The 22,901-nt window shown below is 35.1% G+C and overlaps 1 protein-coding gene across 2 annotated transcripts; it reads right to left on the reverse strand.

The window, feature by feature from the left end:
• Nucleotides 1-392: 392 nt before the first annotated feature.
• Nucleotides 393-13,642, reverse strand: LOC131166316 (peptidyl-prolyl cis-trans isomerase FKBP20-2, chloroplastic). Of its 2 annotated transcripts, none has more exons than XM_058124754.1 (7): nt 13,448-13,642; nt 10,724-10,820; nt 10,411-10,631; nt 10,121-10,230; nt 4,120-4,228; nt 3,968-4,044; nt 393-697 (listed from the first exon to the last, which is right to left on the reverse strand). In XM_058124754.1, the coding sequence occupies exons 1-7, from the start codon at nt 13,491-13,493 to the stop codon at nt 578-580; spliced, it is 780 nt and encodes a 259-aa protein (XP_057980737.1). In that variant the 5' UTR covers nt 13,494-13,642; the 3' UTR covers nt 393-577. The 2 variants fall into 2 exon arrangements, with proteins under 2 accessions (XP_057980737.1, XP_057980738.1); XM_058124755.1 differs by having other exon boundaries at nt 10,157-10,230; nt 13,448-13,612.
• Nucleotides 13,643-22,901: the final 9,259 nt, after the last annotated feature.

The following is a 22,901-nucleotide window of genomic DNA, read 5'->3' on the forward strand; positions in this document are numbered from 1 at the left end:
AACCTTAAGTGACATTGTTATAATTTTTTTAAAAACTAAAAGAGGAAAAATAAAACTATTTTCACAAATGAATGCCCAAAAACTTTTCAAACAACTAGCATTTTTTAAATTCCCCGAAGGTCAGCATAAATATTAGAACCATGAGACATCCCAAAGGGTGCACTGAGATGTGTCAATCGTCATATTGACTAGAGAATGAAATGCTTTTCTCCCTTAACATTCTGTGCCATTTGTATTATCTTCTGGTGTGAAGTTTTGAGTTGAGGACAGTTGATCTTGTGTTGTTCTCCTTGAGAGAGAGATTGTGGAGGAAGTTTATTGAGGATCATAAGCCATGGTCCAGCACTTGCAATCGTGTGATGGTGGAACACTCAAGACAAGATCTTGGGGAGTGGACAAAATTAGATGATTGACAAAGAAATCACCGGGACATTGAGGAGCTCAGACTCTCCATATCTATCCTTCCTCATAAAATTACATCAATGTCATTCTGGTCAATTTCTAAACTAACATTTGCACAACGGGCAGTTTTCTTCACTAGAATCTGAACATATATGGCAGAATATGGTATCACTGCTCAAGTACACACAAAATCAGAATAAAAAGCAATGGTCCTCCTTTGACAACTTTGTACACTAAGCAATTCCACGTCAAAAACCTCAAACTGTTTTGAGCTGAAAAAGGTGGATGGTCCAACCTGCAAAAGACAAGACAATCAATTAACATCCTGTAAGTTCAATGGTTAAAATTGAGTTGAATAAAATGTTTGGTACAACACATTCGAGAGTTATTGAAGTCACTTTGATTTATATGCAAACATGTTCAGCACCAGTGCAGCATCCTTATCTAATGGAGATGTTCCTGTTTTCTCTCTAGGGTGCAACACAGTGACTTCGGTATCAAATAGACCCAAATTTTGGGCAGGGGAGTGTGGTGAGAATCCATTTCTTCTGAGTTGACAAGAAAGAAAGTGAAATTGGCATCGACACCAGTTTATAATTGGACGGGTCAGCAAAAGGATTGCAACCTTAGTGTGACTTCCTCATAATATCTAAACCACCAGTCGATGCAAGGGTCATAGGACCCATAGCGCATCAGTTGGCTTCAAGTATGAACTTTAATTTCAATTGGGCATTGTCTAAGATATTGGCTGAAATCAAAATAAAATGCCAAAATGAAAATTTTCCTTTGTAATTAAGTAAAAATATGAGGCTCTGTCGTAGAATGTCAAAATTGTTTACCATTGGTTAAAATATTAGAAATTTTTTTTAAAGTGCCAGCAATGTTAGTAAAATAATAGAGTTATCTGTATTGAATGGGTCAGAACTAGGGTCAAAGTCGGGATTTCATCATGTGCTTTGGGGGTGGGGTGGGGGGAAATGCTGTGCACCAATATTTTCAACTATACATATTGCCTCTATTACATACCAAATTGAGACAAGGGCCAGAAGGGAAAAAGAACACTCAAAATCTGAGATCAGAGGAATACGCAATATGGCCAAGACTTGATAGAAGTTGGAAATTTCGGAGTCAAGAAGAATACAAGAGGATGCTAGCCATAACAATCTAAACCATAGTTCTAAAATCTTAGGGACATAGCCCATCCAGGCCCCCCAGTAGCTTATAACTGGAATAAGCTTTAATGTCTAAAAGGAATTGCAATTCCTAGAAAAATTCTTGCTTGGTTCATTAACTGAATTATCTCATGTCAGGTAATTTCCAAAGAGAGACTAGAAGGAGAAATAGTGTGACATTGCAGGAAAACCAAGAAGAACGTGAGTTCACAGCTTTGAAGGAGTAACAAACTAAGGATGCAGAAACACTAATTGTCCCTGAAGGGGGCTGAAAATTATTTGTGTAGCAAAGAAAGGCATTACCTCTTTAGCGTGCTTGGGATTAGAAGCAAAGTTAGACTGAAGTTTAAGCATGTTATTGGAAATGGTTGTATCTTGGAACACCTCTTTAATGTTTGATCCGTTGGGCCTTTTATGAGAGAAGTTTGGCCTGAGGCCCTGAATATTCATCATGAATTGTACGTTTCCCAGGATGCTAAGGTGTGCTGCATCATCAAGAATGAGAGTTGAAACTGGAGAATATCATCCATTAGAGTAACTGCTATCAAGGATGCTTGTACTTTGAACACAATCCCCTGAATCAGGACAGTGATTGTGGAAGATTTCTTCTGGTCTGAAGTGTGGGAGTTAATAAGAGTGATGGAATATGTTATTCCATGGGCTGAAGTCATATGGTTTATAGCCACATTCCTAGGCATGCCTTCATGGGTGGTTTGCTTCCTGGGATAGGCTTAAAATCTTGACCATATTGGTAGATGACATAGAAACATATCCAAGATTTGTCTGTTCTGACAGAATAAGGAGTCTAGGAACCATTTGTTCTTTGAACATAGATTCTCTTGGCCGGTTTACAGAAAAGTTGCTGCCAGTCTGAAGGTTCTACACTGGTTATGCAGTGGAATGAGGAATTGAAAGATTATGCAGCTTCAATCCAGGTCTTTTCAAAGTTTTATGCTCTGCTACTTTGCTGCTTGTAAATGTCACCTTAGGAAGACGAGGAAAACAGATTGATTTTTGGCTGCTAGGACTGAGGAGGTTATTTTTTTAGCATTGTTGAAGACATAGAGGGTTTAACCTCTGGAGTTGGGAAGTTTAGGAGATCTTGTTAATTTTGTTTTCCGTAAGTTCTCTGGTTGTAACGGTTTCCCATTGAGCTAATACTTTGCCTCCTGCCTCTTTCTAAAAGAAAAGGAAAGGGACTAAATGAGTAATCAAAATTTGAAAGCTTTGCTTCAAGGAATAATGGGGAGGTTGGCAAGGCAGCATTAGGAACTATCTTGATTTTCATGTTCCAACTATGGGTCCTTCCTGGAGACGTTTAAGTCGACTTATGAGCCATAAAAATATATTATTTTAGTTAGAATTATATATTTAATTATGAGTCCAGTTTTACTGAAGATTTCCATCATCATTTATTGTACAGGATGTGAATATTTATTTAACTTTGTATATTTAAGAGATATTTCATTACTTTGTTTACAGGTATACCCCATTTTATTAATTTTGAAGAACATTTATTACACTTTTTCATCTTCAGATAATCCATCATTTAATTTACAGGTTCACACTTAGTCATTAAAGTGAACTTTGTCTGTGTGCATGTGTATGTATGTGTGCATGTGTGTACATTCAAACATCCTAAATGCAACTACTAAACCATAGCAGATTAGAAAGAGAATAGAATGGAAATATAGAAGAGTAAATTGGCAGAGTTATGGAGAAGGGGAATGTTATATTTGTATGTGTGGCTGTTATACTTAGGGCTCATAAACAAAGGAAGAAGAAAAGCATATGGAGCAAATGGTGCAGCACAGCAAGGACTCATCAACGAGTGCCCTGTGCTCGTTGACGAGTGCCCTGTGCTCGTCGACGAGTAGATACCAAGAGGGTGGAAATTGCAGAGTTTCTGAGATACCGAGAGCAGGAAATCAGTCTTGTCAATGAGTGGCTATACTAGTCGACAAGTGGTCTTCTATGTTTCATCGACGAGTGTCCTGTTCTCATCGACAAGTGCATTTGGATTGCGAGAAAGAATTTGACTTTTGAATTGGAACGTTGGGGTGGTTGGGTATTTGGAGGGAAACCTTCGAGGGGTCGATAAATATGTTGTTCTGGGCATATTTAGAGACAAGAGAGAGATCATTGTGAAGTGTATTGTGTACTTACTAATTTCTTAGTGAAATTCTTGTGCCGATTGTTTCCGTGGATGTAGGCTTTGCCGAACCATGTAAATCCTCATGTTGATTCTTGTTGTTTCTTATTTTTATGGTTGTGTTTCATTTACTTGTTGTGTTTTACTTATTCCGCTATGCATCCTATATCCGATAATCACAACAGGGAAAAAAATAAATAAGAAATAAGATGAAGATGATAAGTGCACTCATGAAACTTACGGGTGGTCCAAGCTCTGGAGGAATAATTATTCTTCTTTTCCCCCCAGGTCTCATGTCTTGAATTCCTTCTTCAAATCCTGCACAAAATTTCTCCAGTTATGTACAGTTTATAAAGAAAACAAAAAAAGTTAGATATTTCAATCCTTTTCTACCTGGAACTAGAGCATTAGTGCCCATCCGGACTTTAGCAGGAGAACCCTTCGAATATGTGCTGTCAATACGACGACCTGACTCATTATAACCAGTGTAGTGAAAAGTCACCTGCAAAAACAATTTGGTGATTCAGCTTTAGCTTGCAGTGCAACGTCCACATAAACATCCTTATGTTAAAGACAATCATATTTTATAGCTGTTTTCTCATTTTAAATCATTCTAGGCTGATTTTTTTTTTTTTTTTTTCATGCAATGGGATATTGCATCAATGAATCACAAGAAAAGAACTGGAACCCAATGTATATAAGTACATACACACACACAAACATACACACATGGAGAGATAGATACTACATACATATGTGTGTACATATGCATCTGTGCAGGGAATCTTTTATTTTATATATATATATACAAGAAAAGAAGATGATTTCATTAGAAGAGAAAGAATGTACAACAACATTCATGAGGAGATGTCTATCTTAGCAATAAGACAGGCCTTCAAATGAACTATGAAACCATTTGGATTGACTTTCATAGTATACATCCAAAAACAACCAACCACAAACTTATCAGTATGAAGAGGTACTAGCTCCCAAGTATCATTATCTTGTAGTGCATGCATCTCTACAATCATTGCACTACACCGGGAATGAGAAAGGGCTTCAAAAATAGGTTTTGGAAGAGCAACAAATAGTGCCAACATAATAGTAATATGAGGGTGACAAAAAATCATAACAAACAAGATTAGAGATTGGACGTTGATACAAGTGCATTTTCCTTTCCAAACAACAATAGGAAGATCAACATCTTTGGACATAGGATCATTTGGTGCAGAAACTAGAGGCATAGTAGTAAAAGCTAGAGAAGGCTCTCCTCCCTTGAGTTGACATGTGTACACTTGCAAGGGAAGGTCCAAGCAACGAGAAGGACTCAAACTGTATGAAAATGTAGCAAGATAGGACAAAGATAATAGATTAGGATCTGGTGGAAGCCTCAGCAAAGGAAGGGACTTATCAAGGTCAACATAACTCAAGGAATCAGAATAGTATTGAGCAAACTCGAAGAAGGTGACATCAACAAAGACAACATATCGATATAAAGTAGGGCTATAACATCAACATCCATTTTGAATACAAGAATAGCCTAGAAATAGTGCTAACATAATAGTAATATATGGGTGACAAGAAATCATAACAAACAGGATTAGAGATTGGATATTGGATACCAGTGCATTTTCCTTTCCAAACAACAATAGGAAGATCAACATCTTAGGACATAGGATCATTTGGTGCAGAAACTAGAGGCATAGTAGTAAAAGCTAGAGAAGGCTCTCCTCCCTCGAGTTGACATGTGTACATTTGCAAGGGAAGGTCCAAGCAACGAGAAGGACTCAAATTGTATGAAAATGTAGGAAGACGGGATAGAGATAATAGATTAGGATCTGGTGGAAGCCTCAGCAAAGGAAGGGACTTATCAAGGTCAACAAGACTCAAGGAATCAGAATAGTATGGAGCAGACTCGAAGAAGGTGACATCAACAAAGACAAAATATTGATATAAAGTAGGGCTATAACATCAATATCCATTTCGAATACAAGAATAGCCTAGAAAAATACTTTTGATAACACAAGGGTCCAACTTATCCATTCCTGGACTAAATTGATTCACAAAAGACACACGACAAAATATACAAGGAGGAATTGAGAACAAAGGGGCCTTTGGGAAGATAACTGAATATGGAATTTTATCACCAAGGTAGAGGATGGCATTTTATTGATGAGAGAGCAAGCAGTGAGCATGTCATCACTCCAAAAAACTTTGGGGATGTTCATTTGATACAATTGGGTACAAGTAACTTCGAGAAAATATCTGTTTTCCAGCTCTACAACTCCATTTTGTTGTGAAATGTGGACCCAAAGTTAGTCATATAGGTAGGGAATTGGGTACTAAAGCACTCCTTAGCATTATCACTATTAAGTATCCTGACTAGCATATCAAACTGAGTCCTTATTTGAAAAAAGGAGGCACAAAAGATATTAAACAACTCAGAATAATCCTTCATCAATTACAACCAAGTCATCCTAGAGTAGTCATCAACTGGTGTAATAAAGTATTGAAACCCCAACTTTGATGTGACACATCTATGGACTAACATGAAAGGGCTAATCACCTGTTTAATGACTCGGGAAGCAAAGGGAACAAAAATAATGCTTTCCAAATTAACAAGACTCGCACAAACTCAAAGTAAGAATTAGCTATTTTAACTTGTCCAATGATGGATGACTAAGGCAATAATGAACTTCAAGTAGTGTAGCAACAGCACTTTGCAGGCAATGGGAGGAGAGAGCAACTCAAAGTAGTAAGTTTTCTAGCCTCACATCCTGTGCCAATGGCCTTCCTCATCTAACAACATAATGAGGAAAGAAGGTTACAACATAATTTAGTTAACGTCGTAATCTTACTAAGAGACATGAGATTGAAGGGGGATTTGGAAATGTAAAAGAGAGATGGAGGGAGTAGGATTTACTATTCCTATCCCCTTACCTATAGTAGCAGACCCATCAGCAAGGGTGACTTGAGGTAGATTTTCGGAATAGAAGTAGGTTACACTTGCCATATCGTCAGTGGAAACAATTGGATTCATGCCTACCAATCTTCAGCCATGAGTATTTGAATGTTTATAAGTGGGCAAGATTCACCCGTGATCACTGAACTACTTACTAAATTCATTGACACTACTAAGCTTTCAATTTCTTGGAATTAGGTAACTGAACTTCACAAAGTGTAGCAACCTCCCTTTTCTATCCAGGGCCCCTCCAGTTTAAAATGCTTACAGGACAGCTGCAGGACCCAACTCATTTTTTTTATTATTATTATTTTTTTAAATAATAATACTAATAATAATTCTTTTATCTCCTTTTTATCTTTTTCTAAATTTCTTACGATTAACCAAGATTCCCCTTCTCATCTCCGTCCCCTTCAGGTCATTCCTTTCCATCTCCGCCCCTTCCCATCTCCAGGAACTCCCAATTTTTGGAGCTCTAGTGACCCATTCACCGGAATCTTTAATGGATTCTGCAGCAGCCCATTCCATGCAAGCCACCATTAGCTGCAACTCTCTTCCCCCCTACTGCCACTAGTTTCAGACAGGCCCAAACCGAAAGAGAGAGAGAGAGAGAGAGAGAGAGAGAGAGAGAGAGAGAGAGAGAGAGAATGAATGGCAGGAAAATGCCACTGTGAGCAGTGATGATTTATATACACACATGCATAGAAATAAACAATATATCCCAGGAAAATAATCCTCAAATTACAAAGCCCAGTGCAGAATAAAAATCAAATTGGAGACACAGACAGACTCATAAGAAGTAAAGAGGAGGAGGAAGATAAAGGCCCAGATGAAGACTTGCTGTCCAAGCTTAATTGTTCTGAATGATTCCCTCTTTTGTTTGCAATTAACAAGATCCAACAATTAATTCCAGGAGGAGGAGACTGAGACTAGTCTCAATGAAATGAAAAAATTATATATAGCAAAAAGCCATCCACAGAAGGCAGATGATACTTCCTAATGGTACACACACGCAGCTCTGAGATACAAATGCCCATCTGTGTGCTTGTATGATTCTATGTTTCACTGTGGATGCTTGTGTTTCTATAATTTTGGGACCAGTGACCACTGACCAGAGAAGTGTGATGTGTAGGTGTGGAAAATGGGGTGGGGTTTCAATCATTATTATCACCTGTCTCAAATTCTTAATGAGTGAGTTCAAATGTTGATGATGATGGAATTATGTTTACTTAGTGTTAGGGTGCTAAGGAGCATGGATGTCAAGACATAGGTTTGGATAGATTCGGAAAAACACTCAATACAATTTTATACTATGTTTTGTTCAAATCCACACAAATCTAAATCCATATCCCAAAATCCATGCTCCCAAATACATAGTTAGGATTAATTTTATTTTGTACCCATGGTTAGGATTAATTTTATTTTGTACCCTAAACTCAAAGCCGTGGTGTGTTGAGAGAGAAAGGCAGAAGCTCTCTGTCACCACAGCTCCGGGATTGGGACTTTCTAGAGATGGGAAGGTGCCAACAATGGGAAGGAAATGGATGGCCTAGGGGTGGAAATGAGAAAGAGAATTTTGGTGAATTCTAAGCAATTAAAAAAAAAGGATTAAAAAAAAAAAAGATTAAGAAATTATTATTATACATTTAAAATTTTAGAAAAAAAAAAAAAAAAAGTGGCATGTGTGGGTCCAAAGCTACAATGGAAGCAATTTTAAAGGAGGGGTATTTTCCCTAGATGGAGAGGGGTACATTGCCATACTTGCAAAGTTCAATTTAAGCATTCAATAATCCTAAGTGGTCAAAGAAAATGCTAAATAGTGCTTTTTCCCAAGTGTTTGGTAATGATTTAACTTTATTGGTTGGCAGTCGCTAAAATTTAATAAAATCTAGAAAATCAGCAATATCAGCAACAATTGCTAACTGCAGCAGCATCAGCAACCACAAACTATAAGGTCATTCTGAAAAAACACGTTCTATCAAAGAGCATACATGTTTACATAACAATGGCTAGCTTCAAAGTTTATTACTTTCTAAGAAAAGTAAATAGAGGAAAAAAACTAATAGCTGAAGATGGTAAATTGTTGCGGCCTTTGATTTTTCCCATGAAAAGTATGGGATAATAGGAAAGATCAAGTACAGATTTCTTTAACTCTAGCACATGAAGTCTAAATTCAGTACAAACCTAAGCAGAATTGAAGCGACGCTACAAAAATGTTATCAAACATTATCTAAATCATCTACTCTGATTAGACCAAATCAAAACCTAAATGATAAGGTAGGCGTAGTAAAAGCTTGATATAAATTGTTGGCCCACAACGTAACAGCTTAAGCTTTTAGGTAAAGTGGTAATCTAACATGGTATCAGAGTTCTGGTTGCCAGGAGGTCCTGGGTTCTAGTCTTGTCGTCCGTGTTTATTCTATGGTGTTATTTATCATTTGTTTATCTCTCCACGTGCTGTCAGGCTGCACGTGTGGGGGAGTGTTAAAGCTTGATATAAATTGTTCGCCCACAACCTAACAACTTAAGTTTTTAGGTAAAGTAGTAATCTAACAGTAGTAATACTGTACTAGATGACAAACACTATGGATCATCCTTCATATATCCCCTCTCAAATTGATTGGGTGAAAACCCAGGCAAAATTTTCATCAAATACCAATTATAATACAATCATGTGGTCAAATTATGATGTTCTCCTGCAGAATGACAATAAATTTTGCTGCTCTAACATTTAACATTAAGAATAAATGAGAACAGCTTAATTTATGTAGGCAACAGGTGCCCAAGATAAGTGGATGGTATCAAGTATTCAATAGCTTCCACACAAGAAGATATATTAGGTCCTCTTTCTTGCAGTGGAAGGCATGTGACGCAATACGGAGTTGGTCTATTGATAAATTAACCCCTAAAGGGCCATAAGCAAAACAGTTGTCTACATTTTGTTTCTCTTTTATTACAATCAGACACCTTCATTGTTTTTCCAGAGCCATTTCGTCTCTTCTTATTTCCTTTAGTGTTTATTAAGGTAAATAATTTTCGTAGCGTGCTATATAATTAGCCAAATTGATTGAATTCGCTATGGTGCATTTGATAAAGATTTCAGAATATGAAGTCTACATTCAATTTATATCATGTAAAAAGTACCTAGATGGGAGAGAGAGAGAGAGAGAGAGAGGAAAGTTAGTGAAACATACTCAGACAATCTTTTTTAGCAATTTCCATATCCCTATATCCTTGAAAGTAGAGACTTATTACTTAATCAGTTATTACTAACAGTTTTACGACCTCATGAGAGGTTAATGTAATCCAGTTTTTCCCATTTTTAACATGAAGGCATTTCATAATTTGCAACTTAAAATCACATAAATATGACCATTCATGATAAATATTAGCAAAAGAAACCATAGCTTTTAAAGACGGAAAAAGTAAAACCTGTTGACCAGCCTTTGGGCAATCACCCTTACCAACTTCAATATCCCTATATATAAGCCCTGAGTCACGCTTTATGTAGTTCTCTGATGTCATGACCTTTACCTGAAAACCTAAATTATATTATCAAATGTCATTGCAATTCCTGTCTCCATTAGAAGGTTCTAAAACGCATTGTTACAGCTTAACAAAGCTTTCTTTTTTCAGGTGTGTGTGTGTGATAGAGAGATTGAGATAAAGAAAGGCTATTCAAAATATCAACAGTAATATTTTTGCACAAGACCATGACTCACCTTCTCTAACAAAATTTGGGAAGTCATTTGGTGCACTATTTTCTTTTTGCATCCGTCTATTTTGTTCTAGCAATCTTTTTTCATCGTATGGGCTTGCACTCTTTGTTTTGCCAGAAGAAGATAAGGTTGGAATCAAGCCAGATGAGACCAAAAATATCAGAAGCCTACGACTCAATTTATCCTTAATAAGCAGTGTATGGCCACTCTTCTGTTTACGTAAACTGTTTGTCATGAGCAATTAAACAGTCCATAAGAAAAAGTGGCAGATAATATCAGAATAAAATACCAATTGACCTGTTCACCAAAGTTTTACCCATCATCCTTCAAGTTGCAACTCAAGCAGTAATGCAGTATTTTCTTCTTCTGAGCAATAATACTTCCAAGTGTGGGACAATCCAAGAAAGTTCTATCTGCAAGAAATATGTGAATAGATATCTTAAAAGGAAGCACAGTTTTTTATCCAAAAATAAAAGGAAAGGAACAGCGTGAGAAGGACCATTACAGTAGTTTGGTCCAAAAATAGTCAACTGCCCAAAGTAAACAGCCCCCAAAACTGTTGAAATACCACCCCCCCCCCCCCTTTCTCTTTCTACCTTGATTTATTGAGGCAATCAAAAGTAGCAGGCCTAGTTGTGTAGAAGTAGATAGATAGCATCGATAAATGTTAAACACTTGAATACAAGCAACATATTTTCACAATTGATTAAGAATATAGCTTAATTACAACTCAATAATTTAAGCTAGATATATAAATTTTAGTATAAAAGATTACAGCATATTTCCATCATCTATTCCTGAAAGCTTCATAAAATTATTTGATATCAAATAAACAGAGAGATGACTACATAATTGAAGGGAAGTCTAACAGACAATCAGACCTACACAGATACCAATAATTAATAGGTTTTCCAAGGAAGAGTGAGTATCGTGTACAATTCAAAAAGACTTTCTTCAGCTTTCAATTTACCCCCTTCCTTTTCTTTTCTACCTTTCCCTTTTCTCCATCAATATTCTAATAATCCTTTATTTTTCATTATAGCCCATCTGCTGATTGGGAAAAATGTAAATTTTTTTTATAAACAAAGAAACAAATTAAAAAGTGAGCTGAGAATATACAAGATGGAGAATGAGGCATCATCCTAAGAGAGAAAAAGAATGGCACAAGAAGTAACCAAAAGACAAATGCTAAGTAACTATTGAAAAACAGCCAACCAATAACTTTGCAAATCACTCAGAGATTCCCCTAAAGGCCTAAACATCCATTTGCTCAAGCCCAAAATGATTCCAAGAACACCACCGTACACCATAAATTATCACCAAAAATAGTTGAATTCTTAAAAAATTTAGCGTTGCACTCCAATCAAATTCACCAAATCAAAGCAAACACAGAACTTCAACAAAGCATCTCCCTCTCCTTCCATTACCAAAATCCTTAAAAGAAAGAGAACACGTTTCTCCAATGACGAAGAGCACACTCCCACTGCCTCCAAAAACATGGAGGCATTAGGGGACAAGGTTTTATTTAGTCTTTTCCTTTGAAGGAGATCGTTAGTATTAAGTCTTTCAAGATCTGCAGTCCCCATAATAAGTCTTGATTTTGGAGGCAATCTCATATTTGCATATAAAGGAATATACAAAAACAGAGTATTCAACAATAAATGAGATCATGTCTCCCTCTCATTCAGATTTTGAAGAAAATAAAAACCAAGAACACTCCAAACCCTCTCACCAACAGTAACTTTGCACCTCATTTAAGGGAAGAAAATATACAAAACCTAAGAAATAAACTTTGAAAGCTAGCATGGGTCCTCATCCATGGTAGGCCAGTAGTCACCTTGCCATAGGATTTTCTTAGCATACCCCCAACTCCCTATAAAGCCTCCACAGACACCAGTCTGGGCTTCTTTCTATAATATCCCATCAAAGCAGATGATCTGTCTAAGTAAATCGTACAACCAAGCTTAAGAAACCCCTCATCGTCTTCTCTAACGTGCTGCTTGCATAAGTATCTTGGAAAGGGATAAAAGGAATCAAAAACCTGACCCTCTAATGTAAAGCAGGAACCTCTCCACCCTTACGGCGTCCTACAAACCTTCTCAACCACTATGTTGCAAGAAAAAAATGACTGCAGGATTATTGTCTAAGGAAATAACTAGATAAGCGAGAGGCCAATCTAGAATACTCAGTAGGAGACTAATCTAAAAAATTTCAGGACACAAACCAACTCGGAGTAGCAGAGTTTTTTTTTTCTAATTTTTGGTCCAAGAGGGTGTAGAAATTGCGAACAAGTAAAATGAAACGAACTGTGGAATTAACAACCCACCAGGCCACTAACCTCAGCTCTGCCCCCACTGAACAGACTATCCAATTCGCATGATTTAAAGACTCCATTTTGTTTTATGGAAGGAAAAAGAAATCTAAATTGCAAAGTATCCAACATGCAACTGATAATAAAATTATGAGATATGCCCAAAAATTAAGCAACACTCCCTCACCATAAACCCAATTCGCTTTGTTCTTCTTCGGAAAAATATTATACAACTGAGAACTTCTAGCTAATTATCTTAAATATCCGTTCTGCTCGTTAATAAATTCAGCTTTTTGCATCATCTAATTGCACTGTTGACAAAACTGAAATCTTGGATCAGAAAAGTTTCACCACAAATGTCCTTTTGCAATGCTATACTATTGAAGCATTTACAACTGGACTTCTTTTCTTAAAAGGAACACCCAGAAATAACAGTGTCCTTCATTTTGGAGAATTGTATAATCTTGCAAGAGCTCTTTCTCGAGTCAACTTTTCCGCGGCACCAAACAGGTAATACCCAGAAAAGCGACACAATTTAGTTCCATTCTGTAGAACAGTGAATTATACGGAAGAAAGATGACTTGGGCAAATGCCCAAAAGAGTAGAGAAACCTCACAGTTCAACAAAGCCAATGTAAAAATAATGTTCTACAGTCTACTCCATACACACAGAGAGGGAGAGAGAGAGAGAGAGGGAGAGAGAGAGAGAGAGAGAGAGAGAGAGACTTACAAGGAAAAGAAGGATTGGGTATAAGAGAAGGGGTTGAGAACATCATAATAGCCTCTACGAAGTTTCAGGGTTTTTGCATGTGAGGAAGCTTTTCTCACTCAGGGACACCCACCTCTCTCTCTCTCTCTCTCTCTCCCTCGTGGTGGGCGTATTTATCTTTAGAGTCAGCTCAGCCATGGAATGGAAAATGTTATAGGTTACTCAGCTCTTTCTCAAAAGCGTTATACTCGTCCACAGGTATCCGCGTGGTTCTCTCTTACCATTTGACTGTTTTTTTTTTTTGGATTACGCACCAGGTATCCATGCGTTCGTTTTACGGTCCACATGACTAATCCTGCGCCCCTTGAAGTTGACCCCATAACTTCAAAGGGAGAGTAAATTCAGGAGTCCATGGGCGGAAACGAGTTCGGGAGGGTTTAAACACCTGACCTCGTGAGAGGCACTCCCGCAGCCCGCACTACCACCTGAACCACACCCTGGAGGTACCATTTGACTGTTTTGTTCATACATGATATGGGATAAGAATTATTCAAATTTTCAATATTATTTATTTATTTTTAATAAAAGACATTGGCTTTTCATGAATTTTGCTAAAAAAACAAAGACTTCTCATCAAACTTTAGAATTTCCACAAACTTTCTTTGAGATTTCAAAAGTTGCACAATCTTTCCCTTAATATTTGATTTTTAGGACACTTATACTCTTAAAAAAATTTTCTTTTGAACATTACAAATGAAAGTTTATATCTTTTTGATCAACTTTAAAGAGGTTTTTAGAATTTTTGAAACTTTGAGGGAGGGCTTTTAGATTTTTGAAATTTCTAGAGGGATCTTTATTTTTGCCAAATTTTAGAAGAGATGAGTGTATTTTACCCTTTATTTTCATTTTTCTAAAGTAGAGTTAAGGATTAGATAGATAGTCCATTTTTGCTTTTAAAAATAATATTAAGTGATTCATAGATAATGTGTGTGTGTGTGTGTGTGTTTATTGAAAGAAACTATTGTAAAAACAAATAGAGAAAATGCTGCAAAATAGAAAACGCTTCAAGGCACGTTACAACATCATTTTCCTTAAAACGTTATTTGCTCATACTAGATTGGTGTGTATTGAGTTAGCAAATACATTTCTAGGATACAATGAAATTCAGAATATAATATGATATCAGTTTGTATTATACACAAATGAAAAACTAATCACAAATACTCTTAGAAGAATTTATGTTTTTATAAAAAACATAACCAAAAATTAAAGAAGATATAGTTTGAAAAGTAAGGTGTACTCCCAAGAGAGTGGTGAATTGGGATTTAAAATATTTTTTGGAAACTTTAATCTAGTATAACCCTTTTAAGTTAATTACAATCACAACTCAATTTAACTTGATATTGATATAATTATTATCAACCACCTTATTTATATTACACAACAATTAATATGATGTTATCAAGTTAATATATTTGAAGGTCACTCAAAATCTCAACAAACTAGCTTTAATAGAGTATTTTACTTTATAAGATTAAACTCAGTAACTCCATAAGTACAACCAACCATCCTTTGTATGATTAGGCAATGTCTCAATAAAATTTAATCTTGTATGGATGAACAATATTAGTTTGTCAAAATTCCTTTTAGTTGTGCTATTCAAAATCAGAGAATTACTTCTTGAATATATCAATCCAATCAACAAGATAAGCTTGATTTTACAATATGAAACAAATCAGAAATTTCAACAAGCTTTTAAATCTGGTTTTCATTAAGAACAATCAACATACTCCCTTTTTGGTTTCCACAAAGATTAATCAACGTACTCCCGTTACATTTCCCAATCACAAGTTAATTTTCTCAAATTAAACATCCATCCACGCAATTTATATATGTGCAGGAAATTAAAGAGATTTAGGGAAAAAGAGAGACATCGGGATTTTTACAAGATTCGGCTATACCTGCCTACGTCCTCGCCTTAGGCAACACACCTAAGGATTTCACTATACCACTTCTTTACAAGCGGAGCAAACCTTTACAACACTCCTTCAATAGGATAAAGCACTCCTCTCCAAGTGATACCCCACGCTTGGTACACTCCTTCAATTAGGATGGAGCCCTCTCTCCAAGCAATACCCCACGCTCAGTACAATGATTCAATAATCCTGAACTGTCAAGAAAATCAAGAAACAAATTGGTATACAAAGACACTCTCAATAAGAGCATATTAGTATAATTGAAAACAATATACTTCAATCAAATAACAATATAGAAAGATGAAGCTCTAGTGTATATCATCGGGTTCTTTCTTAGATTGAAAGATTCAGAATTTGTGCGCAAAGATCAGTGAGAAAATATCAGCAAGACTCAATAGAAAACTTCAGCAAGTATGTGAGTAAGAGAGTTTTTGAAGATTGTAAGTAATAAGGCTTGATTGCTAATTTTAATTCTTGGTGTCCTGAATCCTTTGTATTGGGGGGGGGGGGGTATATATAGAGTTTAGAAGGTGTATTTCATGTTCTCCAAGTGACTTGGAGTGTTTCCCAAGTTTTCATATTGTTTAGTATTCAAAAACTCAATTTTGGAAACTTCCCATTACTTTTAAAAATCTGAATTTTGAAAGGTCAGTCGACTGGATACAAGGGATCAGTCGCCTGACTCTAAATTTCAGAATATTTTTGAATTTAGTATAGGGTCACTTGACTGGGCTTTGATGGGTCAGTCGCCTGGGAAGGTCTGTCTACTATTCAGTCGCCTGAACAGATATGGTCAGTTGCTTGACAACTTCGATCACCCTTTAGTATTTTGGTCTTAACTTTTTGTATACAAGTCCAAATTATATGTTCTTGGTATCAACAGAAAGCTAAGAAAAAATCCTACAACTTTCATGTTGACAATTTTTGAAGATGAAAATATTTTGATAGATAAAATTGCACATCAATACGGATATAGAATAAAGAACATAATTTTGAAAATCATGTTTTGGTGCTTTTCATTCCAAAAATAATTTTAACCTTTTTGAAATAACTTTTGACCTTATAAAAATATTTTCCAAGTATTTTAAAAGGTATCTAGGTCCAAGAAATTAACTTAAGAGTTTCATGCATTCTTATTGAAATTGTTTGAAATACTTACGTAAAGACTTCTTTAGATTTTGACATTTTAAGTACTTAAGTCTTCATATTTGTCTTTCTTTGACTCTATCTTGTCTTCAAGCTTCAATATACTTTAAGTTTCATTAGATTTTTATATCTTTGAATCGAAGTTTTTCTTTCTTCAATTTTATTTTGTTTTATCATGGGCCAAGCATAATTTTCATGTGAGCTTCTTTACAAATACTTAAGTTTGATCCTTTAGAGACTTGATCTGTTATAAAAACTTTTGAGTTTAATCTCTTTTTATGAAAACTTTTGAGCCCTAAAACGTATCTTAACAAAATATGTTAACATCCTTTGCTTTATTATCATCAAAACAAGATTCGTAAGCCTTGTTAAGTCAACAATCTCCCCCTTTTTTATGATGACAAATAAGGAGCAAAAAATTGAGTAAACCTTAATAAGACTCCCCCTTACAATAAGCATCTTAACAATATTTGTAATATCAAGAATAATTTCATATTAATTTCAATATCATGCTCAAATTTTCAATTTATAGTAAGCCAATATACATGCTTAGGTATGCAATCTCATGCTCAATTTTTTGCCCAAAACTTCTCTCCCTTTTGACATCAATAAAAAAGAGTAAGATATCAAGAAAATCATATAAATAAATGTTAAGACAAAGAGCAACCATAAGCAAAAGTATATATCTAGTGAAGACACAAAGCAGAAACTTTGCATTCATCATGCATAAAAAGATAAACAATAAGTCTCAAAGTAATATGAGAAAATACAAACGATTATATATCAGAATTTTCAATAATTTCCAATAATCATGATATCATTATTTAATAAGTATAACTCCTCCTGAATGAGATGTATTTCATATTCAATAAATTCAAAATTTCATTCTTGAAGTATAAACTATGTATTCATGAAGGTGTCAAGATTACCAATCATGCTTTTAAATTTATCATGTCATGCTCAAATATCAATTAATTTCATGTAAGTGCTCATGGATACTAATATCAAGAATAATACCAATATCATATCAATATCATCAATATCATAACATGCTCATGTTTAGCAAGTTGTTTCAATTTTGCAACTCAATCTCTCTCTTTTGATTTATCATTTTACCAAGCTTCAAATGACTTTCTAAATTGGTTTTTTTTAAGCAAATGACTTCCTTGATTTCAAAGATAAGTCTTGTACAATCCAAGCTTTCTTGATTTGTGGCTAACAATACCATTTTTGTATTTATTTGTTTCAATATTATAGTTGTCAATAATCTCATAAACTCTTCTTTAAGATTTTCTATTTCACCTAGTTCAATATCCTTGTATTAAATTGGATTAAGTAGCTTTCCACATATTGAACAAAGAGAAATTTTCTTCTTATATTTGAATTGGTTATCTTGAATCTTGTAGGCTATGGAGGCATCCCTTTTCATTTTAGTATAGATTTAGCTTTCTTAATTTCTAAAAAGGGAATGACTAATCCTAATATCTTTGGAGTCCTTAGTTTGTGAACTAGACTTTTTATCTAGGTACTCATACTTTCTTGGGTCCAGAGGGTTTAACACGAGTTGATTCTTTTATTCTCCAAACTTGTATGAATTTTGCACTCTTTCTTTTTAATGGACATTCAAATTTAATGTGTCATTTCTCCTTACATAGAAAACATGTGGTATGTGTGTAAGCATTTGAGGAGGTGCTTGCATAATCTTTGGAGGCTTTTGCAAAGTACCCCATGTAGAGGTTTGTTTTCCTTGTATTCTCAACTCCATTGAATCCAATGCCTTCTTTATTCAAGAACATTCTTTGTGCGTCAATCATGTTATCGAGATTTTCTTTTCTTCTAGTGAAATTGTAAATTATTTTATTTTGATCCTCAATTTTTCTCTTAAGATCACAAATTTCTGAGTTTTGTATATTTTTTTACCTTTTTCTTGATTTTGAGACATTTTGCTAATTTTATAGTTCAGAAATATATAGATCTTTCTCATTATCAATAGAACTTTGGGATCTTAGATCTTCCAATTCTTTCATCACCTTTTCATTCTTGCTTTCTAATCTCTTGATTTTTAAATCATTTTTTCTTTTAGTAAGATTTTTAGATTCTAATTCTTTCATAACAGCTTCATTCTTATTTTTCAATGAAATGTATCGTTTAGTTACTTTAACAAGAATTTTATGAACCTTGAGTAGTTCACTTTGTAATTCATCATAAGATGACATGCTCTCATCATTGGATTCATCATATGAGCAAGATTTATTATATGAGTCATTTAATGGTTTGGGTGTGGAACTTTGTTCTTCATCATCGTCCCATGCTATAAAGCAAGTATAAACAACTTCTTGGTCACTTGATTCACTTTCTGAACTACTGGAAGTTGTCTTCATTGCCTTTTTCTTTTTCTTCTTAGAATCCCTCTTAAGTTGTGGATAATCTGGTTTAATATGCCCAACTTTCTTACAATTATAACAAGCAGGGGGTTCATTTTTAGTTTCCTTTTTACTTGTTTCCTTTTTATCTGATTTGAAGTCCCTGAATTTTCTTGTAAATTTATTCTTCTTTTTAAGGATTTTGCAAGTTTCTTGGTTATGAAGGTTGTATCATTTACATCCATCACTTCTTCATCTTCATCACTAAAGCTTTTCACTTGAGGCTTTAAATGCAATGGATTCCTTGTTTATAGATTTTCCTTTAGTTCTTTCGTTTATTGTCATCTCATAAGTGAGAAGAGATCCAATTAATTCATCTAAGGAGGTATTCTTAAGATTTCTTCCTTCCGTAATTGCTGTGACTTTAGGTTCCCATATTGGTGGAAGTCCTCTAAGGATTTTTCGGACCATTTCATAAGTTGAGTAATTTTTCCATAAGGCATTGAGGGAGTTTATTATATGGGTGAACCTAGTGTACATACTAGTGATAGTTTCATCCGAGTTCATCCTAAAAGTCTCATACTCGCTAGTGAGTATGTTGATTCTACTATCTCTAAAATCAACCGTTCCTTCATAGGTTACCTCTAGTTTATCTCATTTTTCTTTGGCTAATTTACATGTCATGACCCTATTGAATTCATAGCACTTGAATTTACTTGCAACATTTTTATTGTCATTGTCGGTCATTTCTTTTTCCTCTTTGGGTATTTCTTTATTATCTACCATTTTAGTGGGAATAAGGTCTTGTGTGACAACTTTTCATGTTTTTCAATCCATAGTTTGTAAATTGATTCTCATTCTTTGTTTCCAAAAAGTGTAGTTAACACTACAGAAAATAGAAGGTCTAGTCGAGGATTGACCTCCGACAAAGGGAGATACACCTAGGTGTCCCATAGGGATCTTTGTGTAGCTTTTAGGTTAAGATTTACTATAACCTGACTCTGATACCAAGTGAAAAGTAAGGTGTACTCCCAAGAGGGGGGGTAAATTGAGATTTTAAAATTTCTTTGAAAACTTTAATCTAGCATAACCCTTTTAAGTTAATTACAATTACAACTCAATTTAACTTGATATTGATATAATTCTTATCAACCACCTTATTTATATTATCCAACAATTAATATGATGTTATCAAGTCAATATATTTGAAAGTCACTCAAGATCTCAACAAATTAGCTTTGATAAAGCAATTTACTTTACAAGATTAAACTCAGCAACTCCACAAGTACAACCAACTATCATTTGTATGATTAGATAATGTCTCAATTAATTTAATCTTGTATGGATGAACAATATTAGTTGGTCAAAATTCCTTTCAATGGTGATATTCAAAATCAGAGAATTACTTCGTGAATATATCAATCCAATCAACAAGATAAACTTATTTTTAGAATATGAAACAAGTCAGAAATTTCAGCAAGCTTTTAAATCTGGTTTCCACAAAGATCAATCAACGTACTCCTTTTTTGGTTTCCGCAAAGATTAATCAACGTACTCCCGTTACATTTCCCAATCATAAGTTAATTTTCTCAAATTAAACATGCATCCACACAATTTATATATGTGCAGGAAATTAAAGAGATTTAGGAAAAAAGAGAGACCCCGGGATTTTTACGAGGTTCAGCTATACCCGCTTACATCCTCGGCTTAGGCAACACACCTAAGGATTCCACTATAACACTCCTTTATGGGTAGAGCAAACCTTTACAACACTCCTTCAATAGGATAGAGCATTCATCTCCAATTGATACCCCACGCTCAGTACACTCCTTCAACTAGGGTGGAGCCCCCTTTCCAAGCGATATCCCACGCTCGGTACAATGATTCAACAATCCTGAACCATCAAGAAAATCAAGAAACAAATTGGTATACAAAAACACTCTCAACAAGAGTATATTAGTACAATTGAAAACAATATACTTCAATTAAATAACAATATAGAAAGATGAAGTTCTAGTGTATATCATCGGATTCTTTCTTAGATTGAAAGATTCAGAATTTGTGCGCAAAGATTGGTGAGAAAACATTGGCAAGACTCAGTAGAAAACTTCAGCAAGTATGTGAGCAAGAGAGCTTTTGAAGATTGTAAGCAATAAGGCTTGATTGCTGATTTTAATTCTTGGTGTCCTAAATCCTTTGTCTTGGGGGGTATATGTAATGACCTGCTATTTAATTGAGTTTTTTTTTTTTCTTCATATATATATATATACTATAACATTTGAAATGCTCTGATACCAACTGGATTAAACCCAATCATCAACCTAAGCAGCAAGAAGCGGAAATCAAATAAACATAATCATACGTAGTTATATACAATACCAGAGTGCTAAGTGTTTCCCAAAATATACATATATGTCTATTTTCCAGAATATTCTCATATGGCTAGGGCTATACAAAATACTCCCAAAAATACTCGCACTACTATTAGGGCAATACCAAGGCTCCTCTATCTGCGAGCCTGATCTGCTCGCCTACCTGGATCACCTGAAAAATATTAAAGTAATTGGGATGAGCCAACGCTCAGTAAAACGAAATATGCTATTGTTAGTGTGTGGCAGGTGAGTTATAATATTATGAAAATTTGTTTTTATAAAATCATGTATAACTGGATTTGTAAATACAGTACAAGTAATAGAAACCACCACCATTTCCATGTTGCTTAACATATCAGTATTTTAGGTTACTATTTAAAATACTTCTAATGTACATAAGTATATTCTTTGTCTCTGTAAATCTGTATATACAAAATAATAACTGAAAATTTTCCTGTGGATAATTGTGTCTCATGATTTAACCCCTCATGACAGGGTTGTGCGGCCCATAGGCGAGATCTACCTTGGCTAACTGACTAGGGTAAACCACTATACTCCCTCTGTCTGATCTGCCCTCCTTAACCCATATCTGATGGGGAGTCTGTCCACATCAGGGCACTATACGATCGACCTACTACCATGTATTATCTGAATAGGTGGTTGCACTATGTAAATTGTATGTAGCTACGGTATCATGCTCTATAACTGTATGATCCAATAGGGTTTGATACTATATAATACATCTTTATATACAACTATCTGATTTACCATGATTCTGAAATAACTGTATTTACCATGACAATGAAATAAACTGTAACTGTGTCAACTGTGTTTCTGAACTGAACTGTAATTTGTAAGTCATGGTACTGGAAACTGTATAATCATGGTACTAAAAACTGTATAATTATGGTACTGGAAACTGTATAATCATGGTATTTTGTAATTACTATAAAACATAACCACTGGCTGTATATTCTGTAAAATTTATCTTGAAAATACTGTAAAACATGTTTCTTTTACTATACTCATATTCTCAAGCCACACAGAAATTTTAAACATATTATACATAAATGGTAAACTGTATAAATTTTTATCGTAAATAATCATCTAATAAAAACGTATAGTTTATACTGAAGCATAGTAAAATTGCCTAGAATAGCATATTTCTCTTACCTGATTTCTGCTAAAATCCCCCTACTGTAACGGGTCCTACACCCGCAGGGTTCTCCACTCAACACCCTGAAAATCATAAATCTCATAACAAAACATTACTATTTTTACATCTATCACATTTCCTACAACTGCTGAAAAGTCAAATTCCGAATAAAAGACCTTACCCTGGATTTGGGATGAATTCCAACTTTGTCCCACCGACGATCCGCTCCAGCAGACTTGCAAAAAACTCCACCAGGAGCGTCGTGGTGGCCTCAGATCGTCGATTTGGAGGCTTACAAGGCTGAAATCGAAGGAAGAAGAGGGAGGAGCCGTAGGGGTAGAGAGAGAGAGAGACCACGTCAAATTTCTGCGATTAAAATCAGTTTAGGGCTATTTATACTGCGGGATTTTTTGACGAGCCATGTCACCTCATCGACGAATCTGCGCCCTCGTCGACGAATTT

This window comes from Malania oleifera, chromosome 10 (genome assembly GCF_029873635.1).
Source record: "Malania oleifera isolate guangnan ecotype guangnan chromosome 10, ASM2987363v1, whole genome shotgun sequence".
Classification (NCBI taxonomy): domain Eukaryota; kingdom Viridiplantae; phylum Streptophyta; class Magnoliopsida; order Santalales; family Ximeniaceae; genus Malania; species Malania oleifera.